Source organism: Archocentrus centrarchus, chromosome 2 (genome assembly GCF_007364275.1).
Source record: "Archocentrus centrarchus isolate MPI-CPG fArcCen1 chromosome 2, fArcCen1, whole genome shotgun sequence".
Lineage (NCBI taxonomy): Eukaryota > Metazoa > Chordata > Actinopteri > Cichliformes > Cichlidae > Archocentrus > Archocentrus centrarchus.
The window spans coordinates 14,397,597-14,425,195 of record NC_044347.1 but is presented as its reverse complement, the minus strand read 5'-3'; the positions used below and the strand labels follow the sequence as shown (position 1 = coordinate 14,425,195).

Genomic DNA, 27,599 nt, shown 5'->3' with positions numbered 1-27,599 from the left:
TATGGAATGAACCCTGCTGGTAACTAACAGCTTTACAACAGCCAAAACATTTACAGTAACATTCCGAATGATGATATGGTAGTGTTATAATAATACGCTGAAGCATGTCAGAATATGATAGAGGGATTACATGGTTTGACTGAGAAGGTTTATTGTCACATTTTTAGCATCTGTTGTGATTAGCTGTACTATTTTCAATGACAGACTAATCTGTTTTGCCTTGATTCTCAGTCTCATAAAACATCATACCTGAAAAAATATTAAATTCCAGTCTCAGTACAAAGAAAGATCATTTTCTGGCAGTTGCCAAGGATGTGCTCCTGCTTACTTATTTTCCCTTTTGTAGATACATCAGGGCTTTCAGTTCACCACTACCACGTTCTTCTAACAGTGACATAATCCAGCACAAAGAAGTGTTTCTTCTAATTCTATATATTCACTTTGAAATTAAGCACTATATGATTATTTATTATATAGTTTTGCATGGTGGTGTCTTCTGACAGCAGCAGGCAGAAATGGAAATAATCCCTCCAAACTATGCTGCCTCACAGACCTAAATGTCACATGCATGTGTTTCCATGCGCAGTCTAGTTGCTAAGAGAGCGATGCATTTCCAGGCTGCTCATCTCTACAACTAAAGGACAATGAAATAAGGATGTCCAGTCCCCGGCACTTGAAGGCTCGCGTGTCACTAAACGAGATGGCAAAAAGCAAAACACCTCTTAAGTTGTCTCTTCTAGCTGCGCGCTGACGTGTCAGATAATGCCTCATATTGATGCTCGAGTTAGAAAAAAAAAAGGGCCGCTGTGTAGGCGAGGCACTGACTAAACCATCACATATTTAAAAAGTCATGCTCTTTTTTTGGAGAGCGGGTGTTCTTCTGCAGTTATGACAGGAATATGTGCTTCACTGGCACATTTTAATCATAAATTAAATTGTGTAACTGCGATCAGTGAGGTGTCAGGGGGATTTCCTGAGCTGAAATCATCTCCTAAAAATAGAGACCGCCTTGACAAACTATCACACACACAAGACGCTTGAGCTCTCTTTAATTGCTCAGGCCATTCATTACATTTGCACTCGTAACCATGTTGCAGGCTTTGAGGCTTTAATTAGTTGGCGTTTCTTCGTAGATGGCGTCGTTGGAGTGTTTTGGGTTGTAATCGTGTTCCCCATGTTTTCATCAAGGGATTGGTAGTTTCTAGTAAAGGGCAGAGGGCGAGAGAATCAAAGAGGCTGACAGCTCCTAATATGCTGCCTGCCTCTGACAAATTGGAAACTCCCAGAGATCAATAGGACGCCACCTCATCGCTTGGCAAGCAGAGGAGATATTCTTATTAGGTCCAGAATCCGAATGGCCAGATGCCGCCCCAAAGTTCACCATCATAACTTCCATCCCCTTGACCTTTTTCTCGGCTGCACTTGGTAAATTTTTATTGGCCGTTCCGGTTCAAAGTTGACATATGACCTTTGTGAGGGAAGTCTCAGACTTAGCTGGAGCTATGCTTGATTGCAACTCCTGTCTCTGTTGTTTTGCTGCGTCAAATCTAACTGGAGTGTGCGTTCTTTGCAGGAGCGGAACTCCGCCTTGGCCTTAGAGAACGAGAGCCAGAGGGAGCAGTATGAGCGCTGTCTGGATGAGGTGAGTGCGCACCTTGTTTATCTTCACTCATTTCAGGCTGCATTCAAGGACGCCGTGCGACTCGTGAGATGTTTTGCTCGCCTTGAAATATCCACTGTGTGTTTACTGAATTTGTTTTGACAGAATAAAATAAATTGTATTGTGGAACTGAAGATTAAGGTTTTAATGAGGTCCAGCACCGCACAATGGTTATCTTACAGCTTGGCAATTTACTTCAGCCGCAGCTTGAGGACGACTGGGGAGAATTATTGATAATGACAATTAATTTAGGAACACAGTGTCTTATATTTTTCATGCAACAACATCTCAACACTCACTTTTTTTAAAAAACTTTTTTAAAAACATTTTTTTCACGTTTATTTTTGAACTGTTAAATAATCCTGCACACAACACACAAAGCTCTGTACTATCCAATCTGAGTTATTGCATTGACTTGACCTGTCTGTTTCATTTTATTATGTCTGCATCCCTCTTTGTTACAGTACGTCTGCACAGTGTGTCAAATAAAGAAGCTAAACCTTCATAGCAGCCAGGATGCTACTTATTGTTGATGCAGCTGTAACGTACAGGGCAAGAAACTGGTAGGCTGTGAACTGTATATCTAAAGAAGGCATATGATAGGGTGCCAAGAGAAGAACTGTGGTACTGGATTAGGAAGTCAGGAGTGAAATAAAATACATTTATTGAGGTGTAAGATATGTATAAGAACAGCCAGACAGTGGTGAGATGTGTGGTAGTGACAGATAAATTCAAGGTGGGGGTGGGATTACATCAGGGATCAGCTCTGAGCCCCCTCTTGTTTGCAGTGGTGATGGATAGGTTGGCAGATGAGGTCAAATGAGGTTTGCAGATGATACTGTGATCTGTAGGGAGAGCAGGGAGCAGGTGGCAGGGAGCCTGGTGAGGTGGAGGTATGCCGTGGAGAGAAGAGGAATGAAAATCAGTAGAAGCGAGACAGAACGCATGTGTGCGAATGAGAGGGAGACAGGTGTAACAGTGAAGCTGCAAGGAGCAGAGGGTAGTGAAGGTAGATCACTTTAAATATGTGGGGTCGACCATCCAAAGCAAGAGACAGTGCACAAGAGAGGTGAAGAAGAGAGTGCAGACAGGGTGGAGTGGGTGGAGATGAGTGTCAGGGTGATTTGTGACAGAATTATAGCAGCATGAGTGAAAGGAATGATTTTGGAGGCAGTGGCACTGTCAAAAGAAGAAGAAGTAGGCCATAGACCAGGGATCCTCAAATCCAGTCCTCAAGGGCCGGTGTCCTGCAACTTTTAGATGTGTCTCTGCTTCAACACACCTGAGTCAAATATAGAAGTCATTAGCAGGACTCTGGAGAACTTGACTGCATACTGAGGAGGTAATTCAGCCATTTGATTCGGTGTGTTGGATCAGGGACACATCTAAAAGCTGCAGGACAATGGCCCTCAAGGCCTTGATTTGAGGATCCCTGCCATAGACTGTATATAAAAGACGGACATAGCCATCATGATGTCACACGTTGGTTATTGTATTAGTGTTTTGAAAACTCAAAGTTAGCCTTATGGTTATAGCCATACTGGCTTTTTGGTGGTAAAACTCACCAGAAGCAAATGCGAGCTACCTTTATTATAGATCACAGATATCTGCTGTAAATTAAATATGAAGAAACTACTAGAATTTCACAAACTGGAGCCCATGCTTCTTTATAGGCTGTTAGTACAATTAGCCACACATTAAGCCATATAATTTGACGACCAGGTGCATTAAAAAATGCTTCAAAAGGCACCAACACCACAAACACAGTGGCTCAAATTAGCTTTAGTTAAACCTAGCAGACAGCTAGTAGCTCAGTTGGCACCTACGTGTCCCTCAAAGTAGCCCTATAAATCTATTATAATTTATAACTTCAAGCCTTAAAAGAGTAAATGGACTAGTTCTTATATAGCGCTTGTCTACTCTTTCTGAGCACTCAAAGTGCTTACACAACATGTTTACATTTACCCCATTCATACAAGCACTTCCATGGTTATCTAAGCTAAGTGCTTTTTTATTACCTAACATTCACACACATTCACACTCCAACGGTTGCATCAGAGAGCAATTTGGGGTTAAGTATCTTGCCCAAGGATACATCGGCACACAGCCTGGAGTAGCCAGGATTCGAACCGCTGACCTTCTGATCAGTAGGTGACCTGCTCTACCTCCTGACCTACAGCCACCCCCGATAGTAATAAAAGTGTTCATCCCTATTTATCGTCTCACTGAAACTGAAATTGGCTATAAAGTGCAAACTGTCTTTTGTAGCAGGCTGTAAACATGTTTATTTCTGCTGTAAAGTTGGACACTTTCATGGGGACTGACTCACTTGTGATGTCAGCCTCAAGTGGCCATTTGAGGCACTGCAGTTTTTGGCACTTACATGCTGACTTAGTTTTTAAGTTCTGGAAGTTTTTTTGCTTTTATAGCAGCCAGGATGCTGCTTATTTTTCATTCTTTTTGTAACTCTAATGTGCAGTTAATTACATGTGATGCTTACATACTAAATGCAAGTCTGACGTGTCAGCTGGTAAGTAGCGTCAACCCGATGTGAACTGCTGTTTGTGTAGAAATAGTTTACATAACAATAGCACTTCTGTGCCCTCTGGTTATTTGCGAGAGCTTGTTAAGCACTGTTTAGGGAGCCGCATGAGGGAAATGAACCAGCCCAGCTCTGGGCTGTGCCTGCTTGCTGAATCACTCCGGGATGGAGGGGGCACTGCTACAGGAAAGCATGTCCAGCAGGGACAAGTCGCCCAATTTGTCCTCAAACCGACAAGCTCAGCAGACTGAGCAGATCTGCCGCAGGGTGGGAAAGACTGGTGAGAGCATAAGGGGAAATAAAAATGAGGTGGTGAGGAAGAAGATTGAAAGTGAATGGTTATAAAAAAAATAAAAATAAAAAAGTATGGGGAGGGGACATTGTTAAACAGAGCTGCATCCTCTGTGGAGTGCATCTGGAGTAAACTCAGCCTTCGTCTTCTTTCTGCTTCCCTGCTCTCACTAAGATGGCTCAGCTCAGTTTTGTTGTGTTCATTTGTAAACTGTTTTCCTTTGTGGTTGGCTTTTGGTGGCTTAGCAATAATCCTGTTTTAATGATGGAGGCTGTGTGCGCCCCTCTAACTAGAGCCACAGTGTAACAGAAGGGATGATTATTTTTTATGTTAGACCAGCTGTCTGTCTAAATTTTAGTGTGTGGCCAAAGCCATTTGTTGTTTTACTTGTATCCGAGACATACAGCGCCTGCAAGTTCCCATTCTCTGTCAAAGACCATTAACTCCAGTTTGTTTGATCACTTGGCTTTTTTTTTTTTTTTTTTTTTTTTTACAAGAGGCAGATCTGTAACTTGCGGTTCCACAAGCAAGGGCTCATTTCACCATATTTACCCCTGCCTCTCCGCGTTCAATAAACGAGAAGCGAGTGCACTCAAAAGAGCCGATACGGCTTCACGGGGTATTAATGAGCAATCAATGGGCAGTAATCGTAGCCGCTTCTCCATCGGCGTTGTGGTCTGAAGTGCGAGCCGCTGTGAGACCAGGGTCCAGGCACAACAGCACTTAAGCCAGGCACACCTCTGTTCCTACATTAAACCCAGTGCTGTCAATACCACATTAGGCTGTGAGGGCTCAACACTGTCTGCATGATCATGTAAGACACACACACACCCAACAGCAGAGGAAAAATGTGTAATATATATTGTGCCACAGTGGTTGCTTAGGCTCATAATAATTCATCTGAGGTGTAAATTGGCTGAGGAAATGCAAACACCACAAAGTGCAGTGTAAGCAGCACGAAAAGGGGTTCCTATAGAGGCCCAGAAGGGTCATATGAGGTCAAGGCTTTATTATAGTGCCAAAGTAGAGAAATGATGTTTAGTAATGCCTTCTTTTTCTGTTCAAGGTTGCTAATCAAGTTGTGCAGGCGCTTCTAACCCAGAAGGTTTGTTCCTTTCTTTCTTTTAATGCATGCTAATTTATATTAATGGATAGAATCTCATACCTGTGATATGAATATAAAATAACATTGCACAGCTCTCTTAAGGACTTCCTGTTTTCCTTCTGAATTAGGATCTGAGGGAGGAATGTCTGAAGCTGCGGACGAGGGTTTTCGATCTCGAGCAGCAGAATCGGGCGCTCAGTATTCTGTTCCAGCAGAAGATCAAGCCGGCCTCAGACCTGCTTCTCCAGGTACACTGCCCTTTGCAGAACCCACCCTGTTGTTGATGTATTACCAGCCCAGTTTGTGATCAAAAATATTTATTTCAGGGAATCATGGAGGCCAAAAACAGAGCAACCCCCCCCCCCCCCCCCCCCCCCCCCCCCAACAAAAAAAACCAAGCAAAACAAGTGCGTGCTGTCTTTGAATTACCAGGTGATCAGAAACATTTCAGTAGGTCAAACACAGAATGTAGTTTTGGTCTCGTCAGTCCAAAGTCCAAATACTTAGAATACATTTAAGTTGTTCATTTTTCACATCAATTTTACAATGTAGAAAAGAACCAACACCTCAGACTTTTGATATCAGGTCTTCACTGACACAGAATTAAGAGTCAGACAAGTTTGGCTTCCTAGAAAAGTATCATCACTAAGTTTTCCATCCCAGAATCTGAGTATTCACCCGTATCGATACGCCTCACATTTTGTAAACCTGCTGGAAACAGCTCCTCCAGTAAACAAGCCTGAGTGCATCTCCTCGTGTATTTGAAGCTCTCTTCCATTTTTAGTTGTTATTACACAGCTCTGAGGTCCTAACCAGAGAAAGAAGCTGCAAAAGAAGAAGAAAAAGAAAACGTAAACACTTTGATTTATAATGAAAAACCTTCCTCTTTAACATCGGTCTTTATCAATCTCGCTCCTCAGAAAATGTTTTTCGGCTTGTTTTTCTCGTCTGAACCGCAGATGAAGGAAGCAGAAGACCTTAAAGCGCAGCTCTCTTGTTGTTTTGGTTTGTTTATCGCATCATTTTTCACTCTGAGCTTACATATGTGCCACTTTAATGTTATTTTCTTTAGTTTTATGTTGAGGATTCGAATGCAACCGGGACTCCCTGTGGCAGCGGGATCTATATGCAACTCCCTAAAAGTATTTTGGAAATCTTTTGAAATGGCACATACAAACTCAAAACACCCGCCTCCCCCCAAAGAATAGAGTGTCTTCCCTTGAAAGCAAATCCCATCCTCCAAATCAAAATAAAACACTTCAAATCAGTTCGGAAACGTTTGCAGCACCAGGACTATAATCTGCGACTCTCCACATCCCACAATCAACAAAGATTTGAACCCTTCTCCTTTGTAACCATCACACGACCATAACTGTACTTACCGTATTTTTCGGACTATACGTCGCTCCGGGGTATAGGTCGCACCAGCCAAAAAATGCATAATACAGAAGAAAAAAAACATATATAGGTCGCACTGGACTATAAGTCGCACTTTTTTTGGGGGGGGGGGGGGTTGATAGAAGCCGAGACCCAGAGCAGAAATTCCATCTTGAACTGCAATTTAAAATAATAATGGATTAAAGAACAGGACGAACACGGTTACGCCTACGTTATGCTAACGTAGCACATTCAGCTACATGACGCACAACGAACACGTGTTCGGTATGTTAACGTAACATTACGTTATTCAGATAACCATAGCATAAAGAACATACTAACAAGTTAACCAAACCATCAATCCATTGAATTCTTCATCCTCGGTGTCACTTCTAAACAATTCCGTACACTCCGTAGACGAAGCGCCGCTTCCTCTTCTGTGTCGCGTTAGTCAGACTCGTCGTCAGCTGCAGTTCCAGTTATTCCAGCCTTTCTGAATCCCAACAGGATGGTTTGTCACTGAAGCCCATGTTTTCTTGATCCATCCAATGACTTCCAGGAAAGTTGGGTGGCGCATTCTCCCAGTTGCCGTTAAGCTGTGCTCTCCATCCATCATCCACTGCGCCCACAGGTTACGCAAGACTGCCTTAAAGCTGCAGTTCACGGAGATGTCAAGTGGCTGGAGTATTTTGGTTCATGTGTTATAAATGTCACATATACGTCGCTCCGGAGTATAGGTCGCACCCCCAGCCAAACTATGAAAAAAAGTGCGACTTATACTCCGGAAAATACGGTAAATTCCCTACAAACCCTGTGTTCTCTCAGCTGGAGTGGGGTTTTTATTCTCCTTTTTGGTCCCTTTGAAAACACCAGTTTACTGAAAGTGGGCATGTGTCTATCCAGCTAAATCAAGGTGTAATTATGAGGCAGACTGACCTGCCACTGTGTCTTTGACCCTGCTATTGTCAACCATGATATGGAATCGCAGAACAGTATGATGAGTTTGCAGAGTGGGATGTCACATAATTGTGAAAGTTTCCAGAAGGCTCTTTGCTGTCAGCAGGGTTATAATAGTTTTGGATTTTACATTATAGTTTAGTTTTAGTTAGTTTTTACTTTTTTTTCTCTAATTCAGTTAGTTTTAATTAGTTTTCAGAGTGGTTTTGCTCGTTTTTATTAGTTTTTATTTTTGGTTTCATGCTTAGTTTTAGTTAGTTTCAGTATTAGTTTTAGTATTTTCATACCTAATCAGGTGCAAGATTCAAGGCGCAAAAGTGACTATTGTGTAATGAAAACTTGACAAAAGATACAGTTTAAAGAAATATATTCAACAACCAGCTGTTCACAAGACAGCAGAACTACATGCTAAATTTGTGTAATATTAAGGACACACATGAACATCAACAGGGAGAAACAAAGAAAAACATGAATTCCCAAACTCAATAAATTCTACAATAAACTCCACAATAAACTTCAGCATCAGTGCAGCAGATTAATAACGCCTACATGTGGTGTTAAACAAAAACAAACTCTTTGAAGGAGTCAAAGCTCAAATCCATCTGCATCCTGATGTTCTCACCACCTGAAGCTGCTTCTGTTTTGGAGCTAGCTTGGTTAGATGCTCGCTAATTAAACCTGCAGGGTCTTTGCGGCCTCTGTACACAACCTACAGAAGTTGCCGACCTCATGTCCGCATTTATGCTTGTGTAGCTGGATTGTGTGTGTTATTACCTTGTGGTCGTGTGCAGGTGTTTGTACTCAAAGAACCTCCATACGGGACTCTGCCGCTTTCTCGGCAGACCGCAGCCATTACTTTGCGGACCAGCGCGGTGAGCGCACACACATGCGCACTCACTCACACAGTTGTCCTGTGGCGCTCCCAGCTTAAACTCCGAGAGCGGAAACAATGATTTCATATCAATCCACAAGGCTTAAAATGAAAGTCAGTTTATCGATAATTTCAGTTAGTTTTAGTTAGTTTTGTAAACTCACAATTCAGTTTTAATTAGTTATCGTTTTTTCCTTTTAATTATAGTTTTTATTTATTTCAGTTAACGACAATGTTTTTTCAATTTCAGTTTTCGTTATTTCGTTCGTTTTCGTTAACTATAATAACCCTGGCTGTCAGTATGAAAAAACTATCGAGAGAGGGAAAAGGAGCCGGCTGTGTCCCCTCAGGGTGTGGAGGGAGAAAGAGAGTAAGGGTAGATAAGGAAAGGAAGGACAGGGGGGGGGGGGGGAATGGAGGGACGTGAGATAGCAGAGGGGAGAAAACAGGAAGACGTACAAATGGAGTAAATAACATTAAAAAAAAAAGAAGAAAACAGAATTAATCTGGCTGTAGGTGTGTTGTAAAGGTTCTTTCGAGCTACTTCTAGTGCCATTAGCAGACAGGCAGGAACACTGTTAAATGAAACCGCAATATAAAAGGCTTGAAGAGGGATATTGATGACATCGCTGTGGGGACCAATAGGTGCAATCTCGCTGAAGATGTGAATTAAGGCACTCGGGATATGATAGAGTTCAAGATCAAGTTCAGTCGTTATTAAGATCCCGCACGGGTAATTGGGTTGCAGCATATTGGTTTGTATCAGTCTGGCGTTCAGCCGAGACCGTTTTTCTTTTTCCCTTTCCGGCATGATTCACACATTATGAGTAACGTATACGTGTGTAACACAGGCGAACGGAACAAAGTCATATAACGTGTGCAGGTTACAGATCGCAGTGTGCATTGTGTGCTCTCTGCAAGCATGTAGGTTTTGTCCGCTGGAAACTGGCTCATTATTTAATAGCAACATTTTAACCATTATCGGGGTGATTCAATGTAAGAATTAATCATAATGTGATTACGCCTCTCCGGATGTTCAGTGTGTCCTTTATGAGGGCTTCAGTCATGTGTGGGAGAGCTGTTGAAAACAGCTATATTTATCCACGTCACGAAGGCCTGGGACTTCCTACGGAACAGCTATATTTTTATCTGTCGTGCTTTATAATTAATATTTTTACACTTATTTTTGCAGTTGTTAGATAAGAAGATCAAGGCCACTTTCTTATCTGCCTGTTCAGTGTGACACTACAACCACAAACCATATAAAAGATGGATGTAGCCGCTGCTACCCATGGGTAACATTTGTTAGTGAAGTCCCTCTGAAACCTCAAGCTGAGCATTTTGTATTATTCTTATCTTGGTGCTTTCAAACCGGATGTGACGAGTGGGAGATAGATCTGACTGGGAAACTGAGGACAATGAGATAATCCTTCTTTCTGACTCTAATAATGACCACAAGCTACAAAATGAACTTCATATTTTAGTCAACAACACCTGAAACTAGCAATTGAGCAAGTGTTTATGGAGGTCCCAGAATAAGGGACCCATAGACTTCTATACAAACAGAAGTCTGTTTGCAATCAGAGGACTTTCCGTCCTAGTGGCCATTAAAAAAAATGCAGGTTTAAGGTGCTTCAGTGTTGGTTCCACTTTTTACTGTCTGAAATTCAGCTTAGTTTAGCACAGAGTCTGGAAGTAATGGTAAGAAGTTAGTTAGCTCTGACCAAAACTGACAGAATCCACCTGTGATTACCTTCCGAGTCCACTAATACTTTATATATTTGTTTTAATGAGAAATGCATAACAATAAAGTAAACAAAGTCTAAAAATAGTCATTTCTGGGCTGTTTCGTGGATTCAGATAATCAACTTTATAATTGACTTTAGTCACACAGGCGTAAAGACTGGTCAGCAACCTCCGGTATTCCCCGCTAGGTGAATACATCGCTGGGTGAAATCACTTGCAAAGAGGGGGCTGCAACCCCCTGTGATTGCTTTGGTCGCCAATACAATAGTTTCCATGGAAGATGCCCACTTGTCTACAAACACTCATCATTTACTCTTAGAGGAATAGTAAAACTTGAAAAAGTGCGATGCAAACTGAAAGTTGAGAATGTTCGCCTTCAAAATAAAAGTTGTGCCAGCTTTTACTTTGAAGGCGGACAGTCTGAGTTTCCAGTTTGTGTCACACATTTCACAGTTTCTCTACCACTTTGCCAAGAAGTGCATGTTTACAGACAAGTTTGCATCTTCCATGCAAGCTACTGGCCACTGCGGCAACCTCCTGGCAATGAAAGTTATCACAAGGGGGTTTTCAGTGCAGTACCGTATACCTCAGGGCTCACCAACACGGTGCCCGCGGGCACCTGGTCGCCCGCAAGGACCACATGAGTCGCCCGCAGGCCCGTTCTAAAAATAGCACAACTCACTAGTGAGCTGTGTCTAAAAAAATTTTTATTCTGTTGCTATTCTTTTTTATAATCACACTTGCATTTATATAGCTTTAAAAATGACAGTATCTTAAAAATATCCTCATTATACATGACGTTTAGAAAAGTTAGGGTGAACTCTGACTTACTCTAGTTCTAATTCAATGGTCAGTATTGTGCGCATGACAAAACCAGTGCTAATGGAACGTAGGCTAGCGGACACAGCGAAGATGGGCGCTGAGTGCAGTTTCTTTCCCCAAAAATATGGCTGAAAAAAGAAAGAAAACTTATCACTTTAACGAGGAATGGGAGAAGGAGTTCTTTTTACGGTTGTGAAAGAAACCTGCGTGTGTCTCATTTGTGGGGCGACCGTAGCGACGGCAAAGCGGCACAATATTGAGAGACATTTCACTACGTGTCACAAAAATTACCATGCTAACTACCCACCGGGAAGCGCACTACGTGCAGAAAAAGCCAGTGAGCTAAAGGCAGCTTTGGGTAAGCAACAATCTTTTTTCACGAGGGCGGGAAAAAAGTCACTAAAAGCAACCGAAGCCTCGTTCAGAGCTACACATTTTCTGATCAAGAAGAAGAAGGCATTTTCAGATGGAGCAGTTGTCAAAGAAGCAATGATGATAATAGCTAACACTGTACTTAAAGACGACAAAAATGGAACCGATCTAATCTGTACTCTCTCCGACGTCCAACTGGGGGCATCTACGATGGCTAGACGAGTGTCAGCTATGTCTGGTAACCTGGCCGATCAGCTGGACCGGGATCTGGCAAAGTGCAGGTGGTTTAGCATCCAGTGCGACGAGTCCGTGGACGGCAGCAGTACAGCGCAGCTATTGGTCTTCATCCGGATGGTGTTTGAAGATTTCTCCACAAGAGAAGAACTCCTGACACTACTGCCCTTAAAGACAACTACGAGGGGAGTTGACATTTATAACACGCTGAAGGAGTTTTTCGTGCAGAAGAAGGTAGCATTGGAAAAACTGGTGGCGGTGACAACAGACGGGGCTCCTGCTATGATCGGCCGACATACAGCTTTCATCGCTCACTGTAAAGGTGACCCAGACTTCCCAACATTTCTGCATTATCACTGTGTCATTCACCAGCAGGCGTTATGTGCAAAAGTGATCGGCTTTGAGCACGTGATGACTCCCGTTGTAAAAATAATTAACAACATCCGCTCCAAAGCTAAACAGCACAGGATTTTCAAGGTGCTATTGGAGGAGATGTCAGCTGAATATGGTGAACTGCTGCTACACACAGAAATCCGATGGCTCAGCAGAGGACGAGTTTTATTTCGTTTTTTGTCACTTTTGGGTGAAATCAAAGAGTTCATGCAGTCCAAAGGCGAAGACGTCTCACTGCTAGAAGACACAGAGTGGACCCTTGACCTTGCATTTTTGACGGACATTACTGGGAAACTAAACGTCTTGAACTGCGAGCTGCAAGGCAAAGGTAAAACTGTTGTTGATATGATAAGTGCTTTAAATGCATTTAAAGCCAAGATGAACATTTTCTCTGTGGATTTACAGAGAAAAAAAGTGCTGCACTTTCCCTCTGTGCAGTTGGTGCTGAAAAACAATGCTTCTGCATCTGACACATTTGACAAAGTTGCAGAAAAGTACTGTGAAGTCATAAACAGACTTGGGCAAGAGTTTGAGAATAGGTTTTGTGATCTTGATCAGCTTGAGCCATGTGTGTCATTCATTTCCAATCCTTTCATGAATGTGGACACAACATACTTTGCTGAGAAACTAAGTGCAACATTCAACTTGGATGCTGGACAGGTGGAGATGGAAATCATAACATTGCAAAATGACCTACACCTCAAAGTTTACCAGACTGCACCAAACTTTTGGTCCCTTGTTGACACAGAGAAGTACAGTGGTGTATGCACAGCAGCTATGAAGGTTGCCAGCCTGTTTGGTTCAACCTATCTCTGTGAATCAGCGTTTTCTGACATGAACTTCATCAAGAACAAACACAGAACATGCCTCACTGATGCACATCTGAAAGATGCACTCACAGTTGCAGTTTCAAGTTACACACCAGATTACAGTGCACTGGTGAACAGCATGCAATGCCAGTCTTCTCACTAATAAAGAAACCAATGCCAGATGTTAGTGGCAACATGGCAGTGTCATGGCAAAGTTTAATTAAAATATTGAGGAATTGTGTTCAATTTAAAAGTGTGTTCATGACATATAAGTTATAATTTTGTTAAAAATGCAGCAGATTTGGTCATGAGTTCAAAATGTGACAAGATTTATTTAAAAATATGTAAGTTGATTTTTCTTTAACATTACATAATAACTTTTTGAAACATGGTGCAACATAGTTCATGATTTGCTAAAAAAATGTTTGTGAATGGCTAGTGAAAATTGGACATTTTTCCTATGAAATGTAGTGATGTAAGTGATTATCTAAAAATGTGACAATTACTGAGATTAAAAGAGATAAAGTGCTGAATATTGATATGTTTCCCACCTTGTTTTCATTGCTAATTATTGGGAGAAACCATTAACATGATCAGTGTCTTCTCATAGATGAGTATCATTAATCATTATTGATAATGTATAACTAAAGGCAAACTGAGTAAATTTGTTATTTCAGAAGAGCGTGTCAAACTGGTGCCCTTTGTATGACTCAGTACCCATGAAGTAGCTCTCAGTTTCAAAAAGGTTGGTGACCCCTGGTATACCTTGTTGTGATCAATTTCATGGTAGCAACTGCTAGCAACCTCCAGCAACCACTCACCAACCAGTTGCAGAAAATACACTTTTCTCTACAAGTTAATGGTTGGAAAGGGGGTCGCTGACTGGTCTCTAGGCCAATGTGACTGTGGCTTTAGCAATTGTTTTTTTAGTGACTGCTAGCAAACACTTGCCAACTGGTTGGGAAAGACACAATTTTCCCTCACTACCAGTAGTTGCAGATTGGCACAGACTGGTTTCTGGGCCTGTGTGACTGGGGCCTTAGATAAAAGCTAGCTGATGGCTACCTTAGCTTTTGCTCCCTGATTAATGACATAGAGAAATGGCTGGGGATGCTTTTTGTTATTTTTATAATCAGTTTATTTTTTCCATTTTGTATGGATTACACCTTTAGTGAGCTTGGGAAATTCTAGGAAACTGTTCTTTTTACAAAGCGTCTCCCTCTGTTTATAGCCTCAGTGCTTAGCTCAGCTAACCAATTACATATTTATCTTACAGAAATGAGAGTGCCATTATTTAAATAGTCACAAATAGGCTTTTGAGATCGCTGCGTGAACATATTGCAAAGGAAAAGAACAGGCTTAGTTTTTGTATCTGTCAGATTACAAATAGATTTTATGTTCAACTTACTAAACCAATTGAGCAGAATTACTTATGAGAATATGAAAATAACTGAGGTACATTTTCATTTCTTCTCTCTCCTACACCCTCAAGCAGAGAGAGACTTAATCACCGATATGAGTGTACAGTTTCCCATCTAACTCTGGACCTTTTTGCTTATCAGTAATTAAGCGTTCCCCAGTTCCCTGTGGGCATCTTGAGTTCCTCTGATAAAGAACCATAATGCATTTGATAGCAAATCCACCATTTGTGCACCTTCACTGCCTTCGGCTCAGTTGTTATTTTGCTAAAATGCCACATAGTCATTTCTGACATTCACATGTTTTAATAAAAAAGAAAAAGGCATCATTTCTCAACCTCTACACTATTAAAAGCTATATGTAGTACCAGCCACTAATGCTGCTCGGGCTAGTGGCAATTTAGTCACCCATTACTGGGACAAATGCTTGCTTTCTTTTTTTGAATCTACCTCAGAGCCCCAAGGACACAGCATGCATGCCGTGACCTCATTACTGCTCATGCGGTTGTGAAAAAGTTGTGGAAAGTTTCTGCACGGAAAAAAGTTTGCAATAACAGATTTAAACAAATACTCTTTCAAGAACATAAATAACAAAATTTGCAGAGTGGAGCTTTTGACTGTCTGTTTTTAATAAGGCTCCATATATCTTACTTTATTATATTGCAGCTGAACATTTGTCTTAGTCCCTGCTACAGTGTAGTGGGCAGCGTGCAGCTGGAGCTTCAGGGAAAGCCTTTGTGATGAGTCAGATATATAGATCAGGTCACGCAGGTGAGCATTATGTGGACGAGTGGGCGTGCTCGTGCAAATTGATGTGAGTGCATGGCTTTTCGCTCCTGTGCATGTGTGGGTGTGGTGCAGGGCGATGCGTTTTTGACAGCGAGTGCCAATACTGACGTATTTGTTTGGAAGCTATTTTGGGCTGAAGTTCATTATTTTGAAATATGACCACTGTCAAAGAAAAAAAAAAACCAACAAAAGAACCAAGGAAGGAAGCCTCTTTCCTCCGCTTCAGTATATCTCAAAAAGTTCTCCTTCGGCTCCCAGACTTAATGAAGTTACTCCAGACGTTAGCTAATAGTCAATAAAAGGCCAGTATTTGCATGATATATTGCAGTCACGCCTGCATTAATGGGATCTTCACAATTAACATTTTTGGCTTTGAACTGCAAAAAGTTCAAGAAGTGTACAGTCGGCCTTGTCAGCTAGCATTTCCTTCACCTATCTTTCCCCCGTGACCCGGTGACACTATTGACTGAATCTTTGATGAGGATGCTGAGGAGGTGAAATCCAGCACCCTCACGATAAGATCAGAGCCCCCTCCCCTGACAGCTCAGCCACTCCCATCCTGTGTGGACAGGCAAGGCAGGCCCGGCGATGTCGCATCATCCAAGGTTATCGTTAACAAAAATAAAGCAAGAAGTGAGCAATGTGTTTTTAGATCACAAACAGGAGTCACAAAGTGCTCTTTGGAAAATAATTTAAGCTAAAGGTAAATTTTAAATGAAGATGGAGAGCGCTAAAAAAAAAAAAAAATTATGAACCGCAAATACTGCGCAATAAATTAAGATGTGGTTTGGAGTGGTAGAAGAATCAAAAAGCAAAAATGTAGGCAACACAAAAGCACAACTGGCACAAACCCAGTTATGGAAATGCCCGAGTCTTTAGCTGACACAGGTCGGGCACCACGGCCTCCACAGCTCAACCACCGCCTGCTCTCAGAGGGGCTGCTGCGTGGGACACACAATAATTTTAGATGAAAAGCAATAGAAGCAAAGTGTAGAAATAAACAAAAATGCTGATTGCAGAATCTGAAAACTTTTGTCCTGTAGATGTTTTTCATCTGTCTTAGGTTACAGTTTTTTAAAAGATTTATTTTCTAATTTTATTTAATTTATGTCAGCATTTTTAAAACAACCCATGTGGAAAATGCACTTTGTCACAAAAGACAAAAAGTTGCACAAACAATACTACTACTAATAATAATAATTAGACTAGTTATTATTAATTAAAACATGTTGAAGAGCAGTTCAAAAGTATTACACAAAGGCATGACTGGCACAAACCATGCTACAGAAATTACTGAGTGAACAGATGTGTCTTTAGATGACTTTTGAAAGAGTCTGCAGAATCAAGTCGGGCACGATTGCCTCAACAAGCTTGATCGCCGCCTGCTCTTAGGGGGGTCTGCGTGGAACAGACGGTCATCTTAGAGGAAAAACAATAGAAGCAAAGTGTGAAGAAACGAAAAAAACTGCATTGTATTTTGACAAAACAAAATAAGCTCGAATTATACCTTTTCAGGTTTTGTCCTGTAAATGTTTCTTTTATCTGGTTTAGGTTGTAATTTTTTTCATTGGTCGCATGTTTTCTTGATTTTTTTTTTTCCTAATTATAATCAGCTTTTTATAGAAAATGTGAAAAATACACCTTTTTGTAAGAAAAGACTATGAGCACTATATATATATATATATATATATATATATATATGATCAAAAGTTATTTTAATTAAACTAGAATTAAATAAAAGCATAAACCATGAAAAGTGCACTGTTAGATGCCTTCAGTCTAAACTCGTATGTTTACCTTTGAAAGAATGTGATCTGGTAAGTTCTCCAGTTTTCCAGTGTACAGAACAAACATCTGTATTTCTAAATCTGAAATATGTTGGGGGGGGCCATAAATCCTTTTAAACTTTTAGCTTTGATCTATAAAAAGAGAAATCCTCCCTATAGCTTAACTGTCTTTGAACTCACTGAAACCTGAAGAAGTTATAAAGAACTCTGTGCCGGCATCTAAAGCTGGATGTTTTTATAAATCTTTTTAAAAAAGAAAAGAATACCGTCCTTATACTCTCAGTCTGTGCAGAGGAAGCTTGGAAAGTGGGTATTGATCTGTTTCCATGGCACAATTACTACCTAGTCACTGATGATATAAAATCAGTCAGGCTAACAGCTTATTCAGAATATTTCTCTAATACAAAAAGCATCTTTTCTTTTTTGGATGTTTTGTCTGAAGTTGGAGTGAAAACTGCACAATGGATGTGACACAGGCTGTTTGTTCTAAGGAGACAGAAGCCGGGTATTCTTTTACTTCACAAAAGTCAATAAACTCCATCACCAAACAGGTTTATGGAAGCGAATACAATGGAGCCCCTTTTTATTTTGAAATATTCATGCCATCGAAGGAAATTTTGAGGAACTGATTTTCAAAGCTCAGTTTCCATTTGCTGAGGGTGACGTTCACTTTTAAAACACACAATTTATTTTCTTTAAGGGGTGCGCAGCATGTGAATCATCACTTACTTAAATAGTAAGAAACAGAATAAAAAAAAAAAACAAAACAAAGATAGCAAAGCGCAGCAGCACGTGCATATACTCCCTGAGTGAGCGTTAGTTTTACCCTCGGCAGAAAACGCTGCAGAAGATCAAGTGTTCTGTTCCTGTATATTTCCAGTTTAAGTTAATTTGAGCTCGGGGAATCCAGTGTAATTAAGTTCTGGGATTAATATGTGGAAATGTATTTGGTTTTGTATCCTTCCTTCTTAAGCATGAGAGTTAAATAACAGAAGAGACTAGCATGAATAAAAAAAAAAAAAAAAGAAACAAAAAATATCAAAGCAATCCCAAACTCCCTGATGCAATTATTTCCTATTCACATTAGTGGGGTTTTTTCTGGACGATGACATTAATGACTTTGAGGGAGAGGGATGAATCGGGGCTCTGTGTGGCGCCAGTGGAGGGAATCTGATGGGTAAAATATTGCTCTGCCTCGGCCTACTGTGCAGCTGTTTTGAGATTTTGAAAAATGAATTCAAATGATTACTTTGTTTAATTGCTTTCTTTTAATATTTTGAGTGCACTTATCATTCGGGAGAGTCAGACAATACTCGGATCAAAATCTTTACGCCCGGCGGGGACAACAACAGAAAGGAATTTCTGTGCTGTGTACCGCATGAAGGACTGATAAAAATCTTCATACCAATTTGCTGTTCTGTCGTCCCAGATTTTCCTCTTGAGATCCCCAAAGTCAAAATTCATCTTTGCGTGTACTTCCCGTTTGACTTTCAGAAACTCCACTCTCGGATCATGGATCTGTCTGCGGCAGATTTGCTCCTGGAGCCAGAGAGAAGCAAGGCTTTCCTGCTTTCCAGGAATACAGACTCCCCCTCTAATGTAAGCTGGGAAACATTACATGTATTTTTTTTTTTTTTAATCCAGCCATATAACTCATCCAAATATTGTAGGACAGCTATACCCCCCCCCCCCCCCCCCCATCTCCCATCAAGAAATCATTGCAAGATATTAAAATACCGATCTAAAATCCGAAGCCGTGACCCCTCCTGCGCTCTCAGCAGGAAGAGCTGGCAGTATCACTTGGCACTAAGAGGACTATATCCTTGTCATATTACCAGAAAACCATCGATTGAGACTCGTTTTCAGTAAAAATGACTCCACAGGACACCCTGGTACATTAATCATCTTATATATTATGCATTAAGGCCCGAAAATGAGTTTGCTCCATTCTTTTGCCCTTTTACCCCTCTGAGAATGCCACCTGATAAACTCTAGCGCGTGCTATCAGAGCGGGAGACGAAAATTAAATAATAATGTCCACAGAGCGAATTATGATTCATCTTATGATCTGGATCTGCAAAATTACCACATATCCTTAAAGAGGCTGTGTTAAGTGATACACACGTGTATATGAGATTAGAGAAATCAAAACTGTCACATGGATGTATCATATTCCTTATCTCGCCGCCTGGAACGCCATTTTCACCGTCAGATCGTCTGCAGGGAGATGCTAATTGGACAAACATCTGCCATGGTGTGGTGATTGCACATGAAAGTTTGATTGATATTTGAAGTTTGTAAGTTAATATTTAAAGAAAAGTTTGAAAAGTGTAGCACGATATTTAAATGGTCTGTCAAGAATTTGTTAAATCTCTTTCATCACAAAATTAACAGCAACATATTAATTAGACATGCAACGCTACCCAACACATGTATACTTTTGAGCAGTCAGACTAGAGTAGCGCTTGAGACTTACTTAACTCAGAAGCATTATAAATGATCACATAAGTGACTCCATCATAATGCTGTGTCGCCTCTTTTCTGTTTCACAGGAGGTTCAGTTGAATGGAAAAGCAGGTCTCCCTGTGGCCAAATGTCTGAGCCAGCTGAGTCTGACAGTGCCAGCGCCTGTGTACCCACGCAGCAGCTGCAGCAGCAGTGAGCTGTCGCTGTCGAGCGCCTGCAGTGAGTTCTCGAGCGGCTCGTACACCTGGAATGATGGACGCTCCTGTGGGAAAATGGTAAACCACCTTACTCTTCAGCTCATTAAGCTCATTATGCCTAGTCTTTATTTCGAGACCCTATTTAATCCCACAACCTTCGTGTGAGAGTTTGCTGATTATGTCTCCAATTGGTGTTCAGAGCTTCCTAGAAAATGTAGGAAAATTATTTTATAATTAAGGATGATTGTATACTACCAGAATTAAAAAAAGGCCAAAAACATTGATTTTCTTTTCTCAGTTGTATTGCATTCATTACTTTAAGCTAGAAGTTAAAGGATGTGTGGTCTTACTGCACAGAGACTGACTCTGCCTCGTTTCTCATTATCATTTAGTCATCTCTGACCTGGGAGAAGAGGCTGAGTTTGGGTTCATCTGCCCCCAGTAATATCTGTGCCACCCAGGAGGAGCAGCTGCCCACAAGGCGTAAGGAGAGCCACATACTGGAGGGACTGAGAAAGCTTCAAAGGAGGAAACACAGGAGCTCCTCCTGTTCTTCCAAGGTCTCCAAGTCAGGATACAAAGACTGCATGAACTCCAATGAGGGCATCTACTCGCTTGGCATCAAGAGCAGCAGTAAAGGGGTATCCAAGCCAACCCATGTGGGGCGAACTGCTCGGGGAAAGCAGTTCGCTTATGATTCTGATGATGCAGATGATGAACTGGCACAGTCCAGATGTAGAGATAACATCCCCACCAAGGACAACTGGTTTCACTGTAAGAAGCTCTCACACAGCATCTCAGACAGTTTATGTAGCTGGGAGGGGACACAGGACAGCGGAGGTGACACTATCTCAAGTCCCGTGGCTACTAAACAAACTTCTGGCTATGACTCAAAAGAGCAGCCTGAGAAGCTTATGAGTTTCATTAACAGTCTTCTCCCTGAGGGCGGGCGGATATCAGCTTTTACAAAACCATCCAAGCTGCATCACACCCCTTCAGACCCAAAAGGCCCCCATCTGTCTGATGTGGATGATCCAGAGGAGCTAAACTCTGAGTCAAGTGGCATCCGAATGTCCTTTAGCCAGCCAGCAGAGCAAGCTGAGAGGGACTCCAAGAGGCTGTCGAGAGATGCTGCCAAGCTGATCACAGAACAGTGCTTGCGAAGAGACCAGGTTCGTACCCAATCTGCAGATGGAAGGCCCAGACCTTTCAGCTTGATGAAGGAGCCCAAAGTGGCCAAATGCACCCAGTCTGAGGAGAGTGTGTTGGCAGTATTTGATGCAGAAGGAGAGCCTATTGAACTTTGTGCTGAAAAACTTGGAGCAGGTGCTGGGACTCGAAAAGACATGCAAAGCAGCAGAGTAGCGCCCGACTACACAGAACTGGTGTCCCAAGAGAGGCCAACAAAGCAGAAACCCTCAAAAGCAAGAAACTACAGCGTTCTTGAGTCTCCAGAGAAGCCGTCAGAATATCAGATCAGGACCAGCAAAGCAAGGGAGCAAAGCAGTAGCAGGGAGGGAAGTGCAGAGAGGCTGTCAGTACAGCTGACTCCACAAAGGAAACTAATCAAACCACCAAGCAACCGAGCTAATAAAGGCCATTCCATCCCTCCCATGAATGACTCTGCTGGTTCCAAGTCTAGTGGTTCAAAGATACCTGGTTGTAACAAACCCTCAGGATCCCCACTGAGATTATCTAAGGGCTCCACCACTGAACCAATTAACAGTGGAAACTCAGAACCCTCTGGGCAGGAGAAATCTCCCTCTTCTCCTACAGTTAAAATGTCCAGATTCATCAAGACACCAGGAACCTGCATTCAAAGCCCGAAGGCGGTGAACTCAAAGCTCCCCAGCAGGGCTGAATGGAGTAAGGGCACCTCATCAAGTTCCCCTCACCTCTCAAGGAGGCACCTGGAGTATGCTGACAATGGAGAACAGCCAACCAGAGACAAACACTGTGAAAACAGCAAAAATAAACTCAGGTCCCCTTCTCCTCCCCCTCCCCCGGGCCGCACCACCTCTTTACTGATCAGACCAAATTATGAGGTGTCGCCTCATGCACATAAAACAGGGGTGGCTCAACCACCCACACCAACCACTGTGAGGGGCCCTCCCCCAAGTTACCACACCTCACTTTTACCAAATATGCAATCAACGCTACCCATCAAGGATAAAGACTGTTTGGACTTGGACGCAGGCTACGGGACTGCACTTACACCTCAGAAACTGGTTGACAAAACCAGTCAGCACCTTCAAAAGTCCCCTGCCATGACTCAGACACCTGCTAAAGGCACTTCCAAACGGATGACCACGAAAGACTACCTCCCTTCTGCAAACTCAGGGTGTGCTCGAGAACCTGAAACTGCACCTAAAAGCTCGAAGAATGTCCCTCCCCCCTACAGTGCCCTCAGAGGGTCTTCATTTCAGAATTCACCTGCAAGCAAGAAAGCGTCTGCTAATGAAAATATCCATCAGTCAGTGCAGAAGACCTCTATAAGTTTACCCGTTTCACTTCAGGACGCCCATCAAGGTCAGACAGAGCCACAAAATGGGAAAGCTGTAGACAGCTCTGTTATTATGTCCCCTAACCTAGCAGAAAAAGCCTCAAAGACTCGCATCCCAATGGGCTTTAAAGCATTTTTAAAATCTCCTCCTAGCCATAAAAATAGTCCCTCTATACCAGGCAAACAAGAGAAAGATCATATCAACTCGGTCTCCAAGGAGACTGTGACTTCAAATGCTTCTACGCAGTGTGACAGCTTGCAGACAGAGTACAGTATTGATTCACCATCCAAGATGTCTGTTACAGAGGGGAGAGGTGAAGTCCAGTGTAGGTTACTGGAAGAGGAATTACAAACTCCTGTGCTCTCAGAGGAGGGGGGTGTTTGCGATAATGGGAAAAGGAGTAGTCAGCTTTTCGGCAGATCCATATCTATTGCTACCAAACCTCATCTAAAGCCTGCCTTGGGGATGAATGGGGCAAAAGCTCGTAGCCAGAGTTTCAGCACAAACTACATTGAAAAACCAAGTATCAATTCGTTAGATGGGCCGGGAAAAATAAGGACTCAGATAATTACCAATTCAGGTGAAAGGGGGAACTCTCTGACGAGACAGAGTTCCTTAGAAGCGCCTTGTATTGGGTTCGCAGAGAGCCCTGTTCATTCCCCGAGGACTAGGCTTAGCCACTACGGAGGCATGACAGGGTCAAATAGTCAGAGCGTCCTCCCTGAGAGAGCTTCTAAATCGGGCTCTAAAGTTGAGGGGTCTCAGGGCACAGGAAAGGTAGAGGCAGTCATTTCACCTTCTCAGAAAGTGGTGCGTAGCTTACCCATCAGTGATAGGACTGGTTTAAACATCCGTAAGCCATCAAAAGTTGCCTCTCATCCACAGTTTCATCCTCCGTCCTCTTGTGTTTATGGCTTGGAAAATCCAGTGAGGGAGACAGAAGACAAAGCAGCGACCCCTAATGAGCCAAACTTTAGTAGGGAAAGCAAAACCCAGGCAGACTCACCAAACAAACACCCAGATATGGAGGAGAAAAAAATCAGCCCATCAGTCACCACTATTGAAGAGAAAGTCATGATGGGAATTGAGGAGAACGTACAGAAATGTCAAGAACAGGAGAAGGTTGCTGCCAGCGAGGCCAAACAGAAGACGGGCCCCTCTCTGGCAAACTGGTTCGGCCTCCGTAAAAGCAAACTTCCAGCTCTGAGTGGTAAAAAAGCAGACTCCCCAAAGGGTAAAGAAGAGAAGAAAGAGCTGAAGATTGGATCAGTGCTTGGAAGCAAACAGATGAAGTCTGACAAGAAGAAGGATAAGAAGAAAAATGATAATCAGCAGAAAGAAAGTCAGGAGGTGCAGAGTCTGTCTGAGATGAACAACAAGCTGACCTCCATTATGGACCACTGCAACAATCAGATGGGTCAGATTGCCAGTCAGATCCAGTGCACGACGGCCTTTATCGGCAAAGACCAGTTCGTGAAAGAGCTTCTTGGCAGGTGGGTTAAGGAACACCTTTGTCGTTAAGAAAATCAAGTATTATTATTCTAATTGATCGGATGCTGTGCTGATTATTTCCTGTCACTCAGCCTTCTCGGAGCTGTCTTTCTATCAAGTGAATCAACACTCGAGAAGCAAAGTGGTTTCTCTATTACATTAAACATGAGCGATCACTACATTAAGCTTGTGTGTTCAGAGAAACACAAACAGCAGCCGTCTGCATTAGTTGTGAGTCTTCTCTAGCGAGCACAAACAGTTACTGGATCAACACACAGTCAGCACACACTCAGGGTACTTTATGTTTAAGCCACAGTCATTTACTCAGTTCGCTGATTTTCCTCTCCAAAAGCCATCTGACAGATTTTTACCCCTCAAACACTTGTGAGGAACCACTTCATGGAGGTTGTTAGCTGCATGATGACATTTCCATTTTGTGTCTGCGTGCGTGTATACGCGTGTTGGCCTGCGCGTCCGCAAAGCGAAAGAGCAGGTCGATGCAATTTATCAGCAGTCTCGCTTTCTACCTGCGAGCTGATAAAGGGGGGGGTACGAAGAGCACAGACATGAAAAAAACAGATCAAATCTTATTTCCTCACAGGACTGCTGTGAAGGGCAACTCCGTGGCTGCATCGCCGCCTGGGATCGCCACACCCAAGAAACACAGCGAAATGAAGGGAGATGTGGAGATCTGTCCAGATACTGCTGTGAGTGAGCAAACATGCACGGCTGACTTTGTTACACTGGCGTCTGTGGCAAGCTCTGCTCGCTTGTTTGCAGTGCACACATACATGCTGAATTCCCATAGGCTTCCACGCTCGTACAGTATGTACATGTTCACAAACAGATCCACAACCCTTCCGCCTCTTCAGCATCACATCCCCCTGAAGCCTCGATATTGATTCGCATTGTGTTCTGACTCAGCCTACAATTCATCGCCTACTTTTTTTTATTATCAAGCCCAGTCCTGTGTTGTTGTTGTTGTCTCCACAAGGCTGAACATTTTTTTTAAACCATATCTGGCACAGAGGCAGCCATCAGGCCGTGCAAGTAATATGAACTTAAATTAGGCTTCTCTCAGCCGTTTGATTCCTTAAATCATATCAGTGCGCTCCGTAAGCAAAATGCTAAAATTATGACCTTGTGGGTTTGTTCTTTATTACCTGTCAGTCAAAATGCCGAAAAATGATGGAGAGTCTGAGGGCTTGAGAGAGCCTGAAAAAAGGGAGACAGCAATAATAAAAGAAAGTAAAAGGAGCCGTCTGAACAGGGGGAAAGAATGACAGTCTCACCGCATAATGTAGGAAATTTAATCCAGATGATGTGAAATTTTGATAACATGGAGGAGGCCCTTATCGCAGGCACTCAATTTGACAAAAGAGCCATTTAATACAATCCTCCAAGCTTTCCGTCTATCTTCTCCCCACAGAAATGCAACAAAAGAGCCTCACTTTATGACCTACAAGCTCCTTTTACACCACCCCCAAGACCACATTTTTAAAAATAACCTAATTAAAGTAAGGCGGAAAGTCCATGACAATTACCTTATTTCTTCCTGAAGAAAACTTTTAACACATTTCACAAAGCCAGAAGCTTGTCTGTTCCTCTGAAAAGTCATGGAATATATTAATCTGTTTAACTGATCCTTTTCATTCACACTTTTCTTTTGTAAATTACCCAAAAGAAAGCCTTTTAATTTGATAAATGCTAACAGCAAATACAAACAAAGGCGCATCTATACTGCCTAACGTCACTGATTCTTGGGGTGCTAATGCTCGGGGATATGTGGACAGCATAGCTCAACTAATCTGACATAAAAAGAAAATGCAGTATAATTAACGGATAAGTATAAATGGAACTACAAACATACGTGTGTGTGTGTGGGGGGGGGGGGGGGGGGGGGTTGAATATTGCAAAAAGTGGGAAAAAGCATGTCAAAATATCTAGCTAAACATGTGCTTAAGCAAGTGAAATTGTGGGCTAAACATTAGCAGAAAATAGTGTCAGTAGCTAGCTAAAATTATCACGAAAAAGTGTGAAATAATCAATCAAAGGTGTGTCTCACAGTTGAAATAATGGTTTTTAAGAGTGTATTATTGTATAACTGTGTGTCTATCATGCCGCTTGTTCATTATAGACCCTCATAATGACGGAGAAGATCAACCTTAAGGCTGAAAATGAGGAGAGACACATCCCAGACACAGCTTGTCAAGACCACATGCTAGGTGAGCTCATGGATTACTTTTAGGCCTTTGCTAAAAACAGCTTAACTGACCAATAGCTTTCTTACTCTCTTTCTTTGATTTGAACTCTACGTCTTCATACTGTATCCGCAAGTGTTTTATCTCATCCAATACGGGTTGTCATTTAGCTTAAACCTGTCAAAAATCAACCAGTGCAACAGAGCATTAACACATTTTACAGTTGCGATTTCCTGATGTGACTGACAACTCAATTCCTTCGCCAACCGAGTCTGCTCGCTGCCAGACTCACCGTTACTGTGGGGAAATGGCAGCGGCTGCAAAACAGCACGTTGACAGTCTAGTCAGGTGATTGATGTGCGGCCGGGTGATGTTTCACAATGCCTGAGCAGCTAAAGAAGTGAAAAAATAAATGCATCAAACAATTGTGAGATGGGATGATGACTGTTATTACTGCGGAGCAGCAAACTTACATTGTAGATTGTAGCTCAATGTGGGGAAGGAGAGGGTGTAAGTGCTGTTTACTGGATCCGGAGTGCAATGTGTTCGTCACTCGGCTGTCACTCACTGGGGTTACTGACAAATTGTTCTACTGATTCATCTCAAAGTCCATAATGGCATGCTTGTTGAAATGTAGCTCCATTGCAGGTGTGAATGTAGATTTGCTGATAACAGGGCTACACTCTTGAGAAAATGTGATAGTTTTATTTGTTCCTGAGTGCCAAAAGTTGGGAAAACAATGAAAAATAAAACAGCATATTCTGATTGTAAAGGGTTAGGATAGCTATAATATCAAACCATTTCATGCCCTAATACTCGTGAATCATGCACATCTAATTTGCAAATTCTTTTTTTATATTTATTAGACCACCACCCAGTGTAAGGTTTATGCTACAGGTGCCCTAAATTTACCAAAATCATTTTTTTATATTTCTGTAATGGTGTAATTTGTGCAAGCTCTTTAATCAAAATGACATCTTTAGTTCTAAAATATAATTATTGTTATAGAAGATGTGAATAAATGTGAATTTTCAAAATTACTACTTAATGAAAAAATAGTTAAGTACATTGTTATTTTTTGATTAAGATGCCAAATTACAGTCATTTTCTTGCATTCCTGAACAGAAAAATGTGTTTTAGTGGTTGAAATGTATGCTTGATTAATTTCTGACTTCTCAGAGAAGTCCGTCTCAAATTTGGGTAGAAAAATGTGAATTCAGTTTATTTGCTCATAAAAAACAATATAATTTTTAGTTTAAGCAGGTTTTTGACAGATTTCTAAAATATTTGTGTGTTCTTGTTTTTATGACAGGTGGTCTGATAAATTTGTTATGCACCATACATCAGTTTTTTTGGGGGGATTAAATCAATTAAAGGGCTAAAGGGTTGTTGTCAATGTAAACTGCTGCAAAACAATTTTTTTTCATCCAGTCAAATATGTGTAAAATAGCAAGACAGGACAGGATGAAAAGTATACAAGATGTGAATAAAATAAACAAAATATACGAAAAAGTAAGAGAACAGGATCAAAACGCAGACTGCCATGCAAAATAAAATAACTAAATA

General features: G+C 41.8%; 1 protein-coding gene across 2 annotated transcripts in view; it reads left to right on the top strand.

Annotated features, from left to right (window-relative positions):
- Window positions 1-27,599, top strand: part of LOC115791772 (nck-associated protein 5-like) — a 158,108-nt gene that overhangs the window by 105,296 nt on the left and 25,213 nt on the right. For both annotated transcript variants that reach the window (XM_030746011.1, XM_030746018.1), the window contains 8 exons: window positions 1,574-1,642; window positions 5,561-5,599; window positions 5,728-5,847; window positions 18,669-18,773; window positions 19,727-19,915; window positions 20,230-23,834; window positions 24,434-24,539; window positions 25,970-26,057. In XM_030746011.1, the coding sequence (XP_030601871.1) occupies window positions 1,574-1,642; window positions 5,561-5,599; window positions 5,728-5,847; window positions 18,669-18,773; window positions 19,727-19,915; window positions 20,230-23,834; window positions 24,434-24,539; window positions 25,970-26,057 (4,321 nt within the window). The remainder of the gene's footprint in view (window positions 1-1,573; window positions 1,643-5,560; window positions 5,600-5,727; window positions 5,848-18,668; window positions 18,774-19,726; window positions 19,916-20,229; window positions 23,835-24,433; window positions 24,540-25,969; window positions 26,058-27,599) is intronic.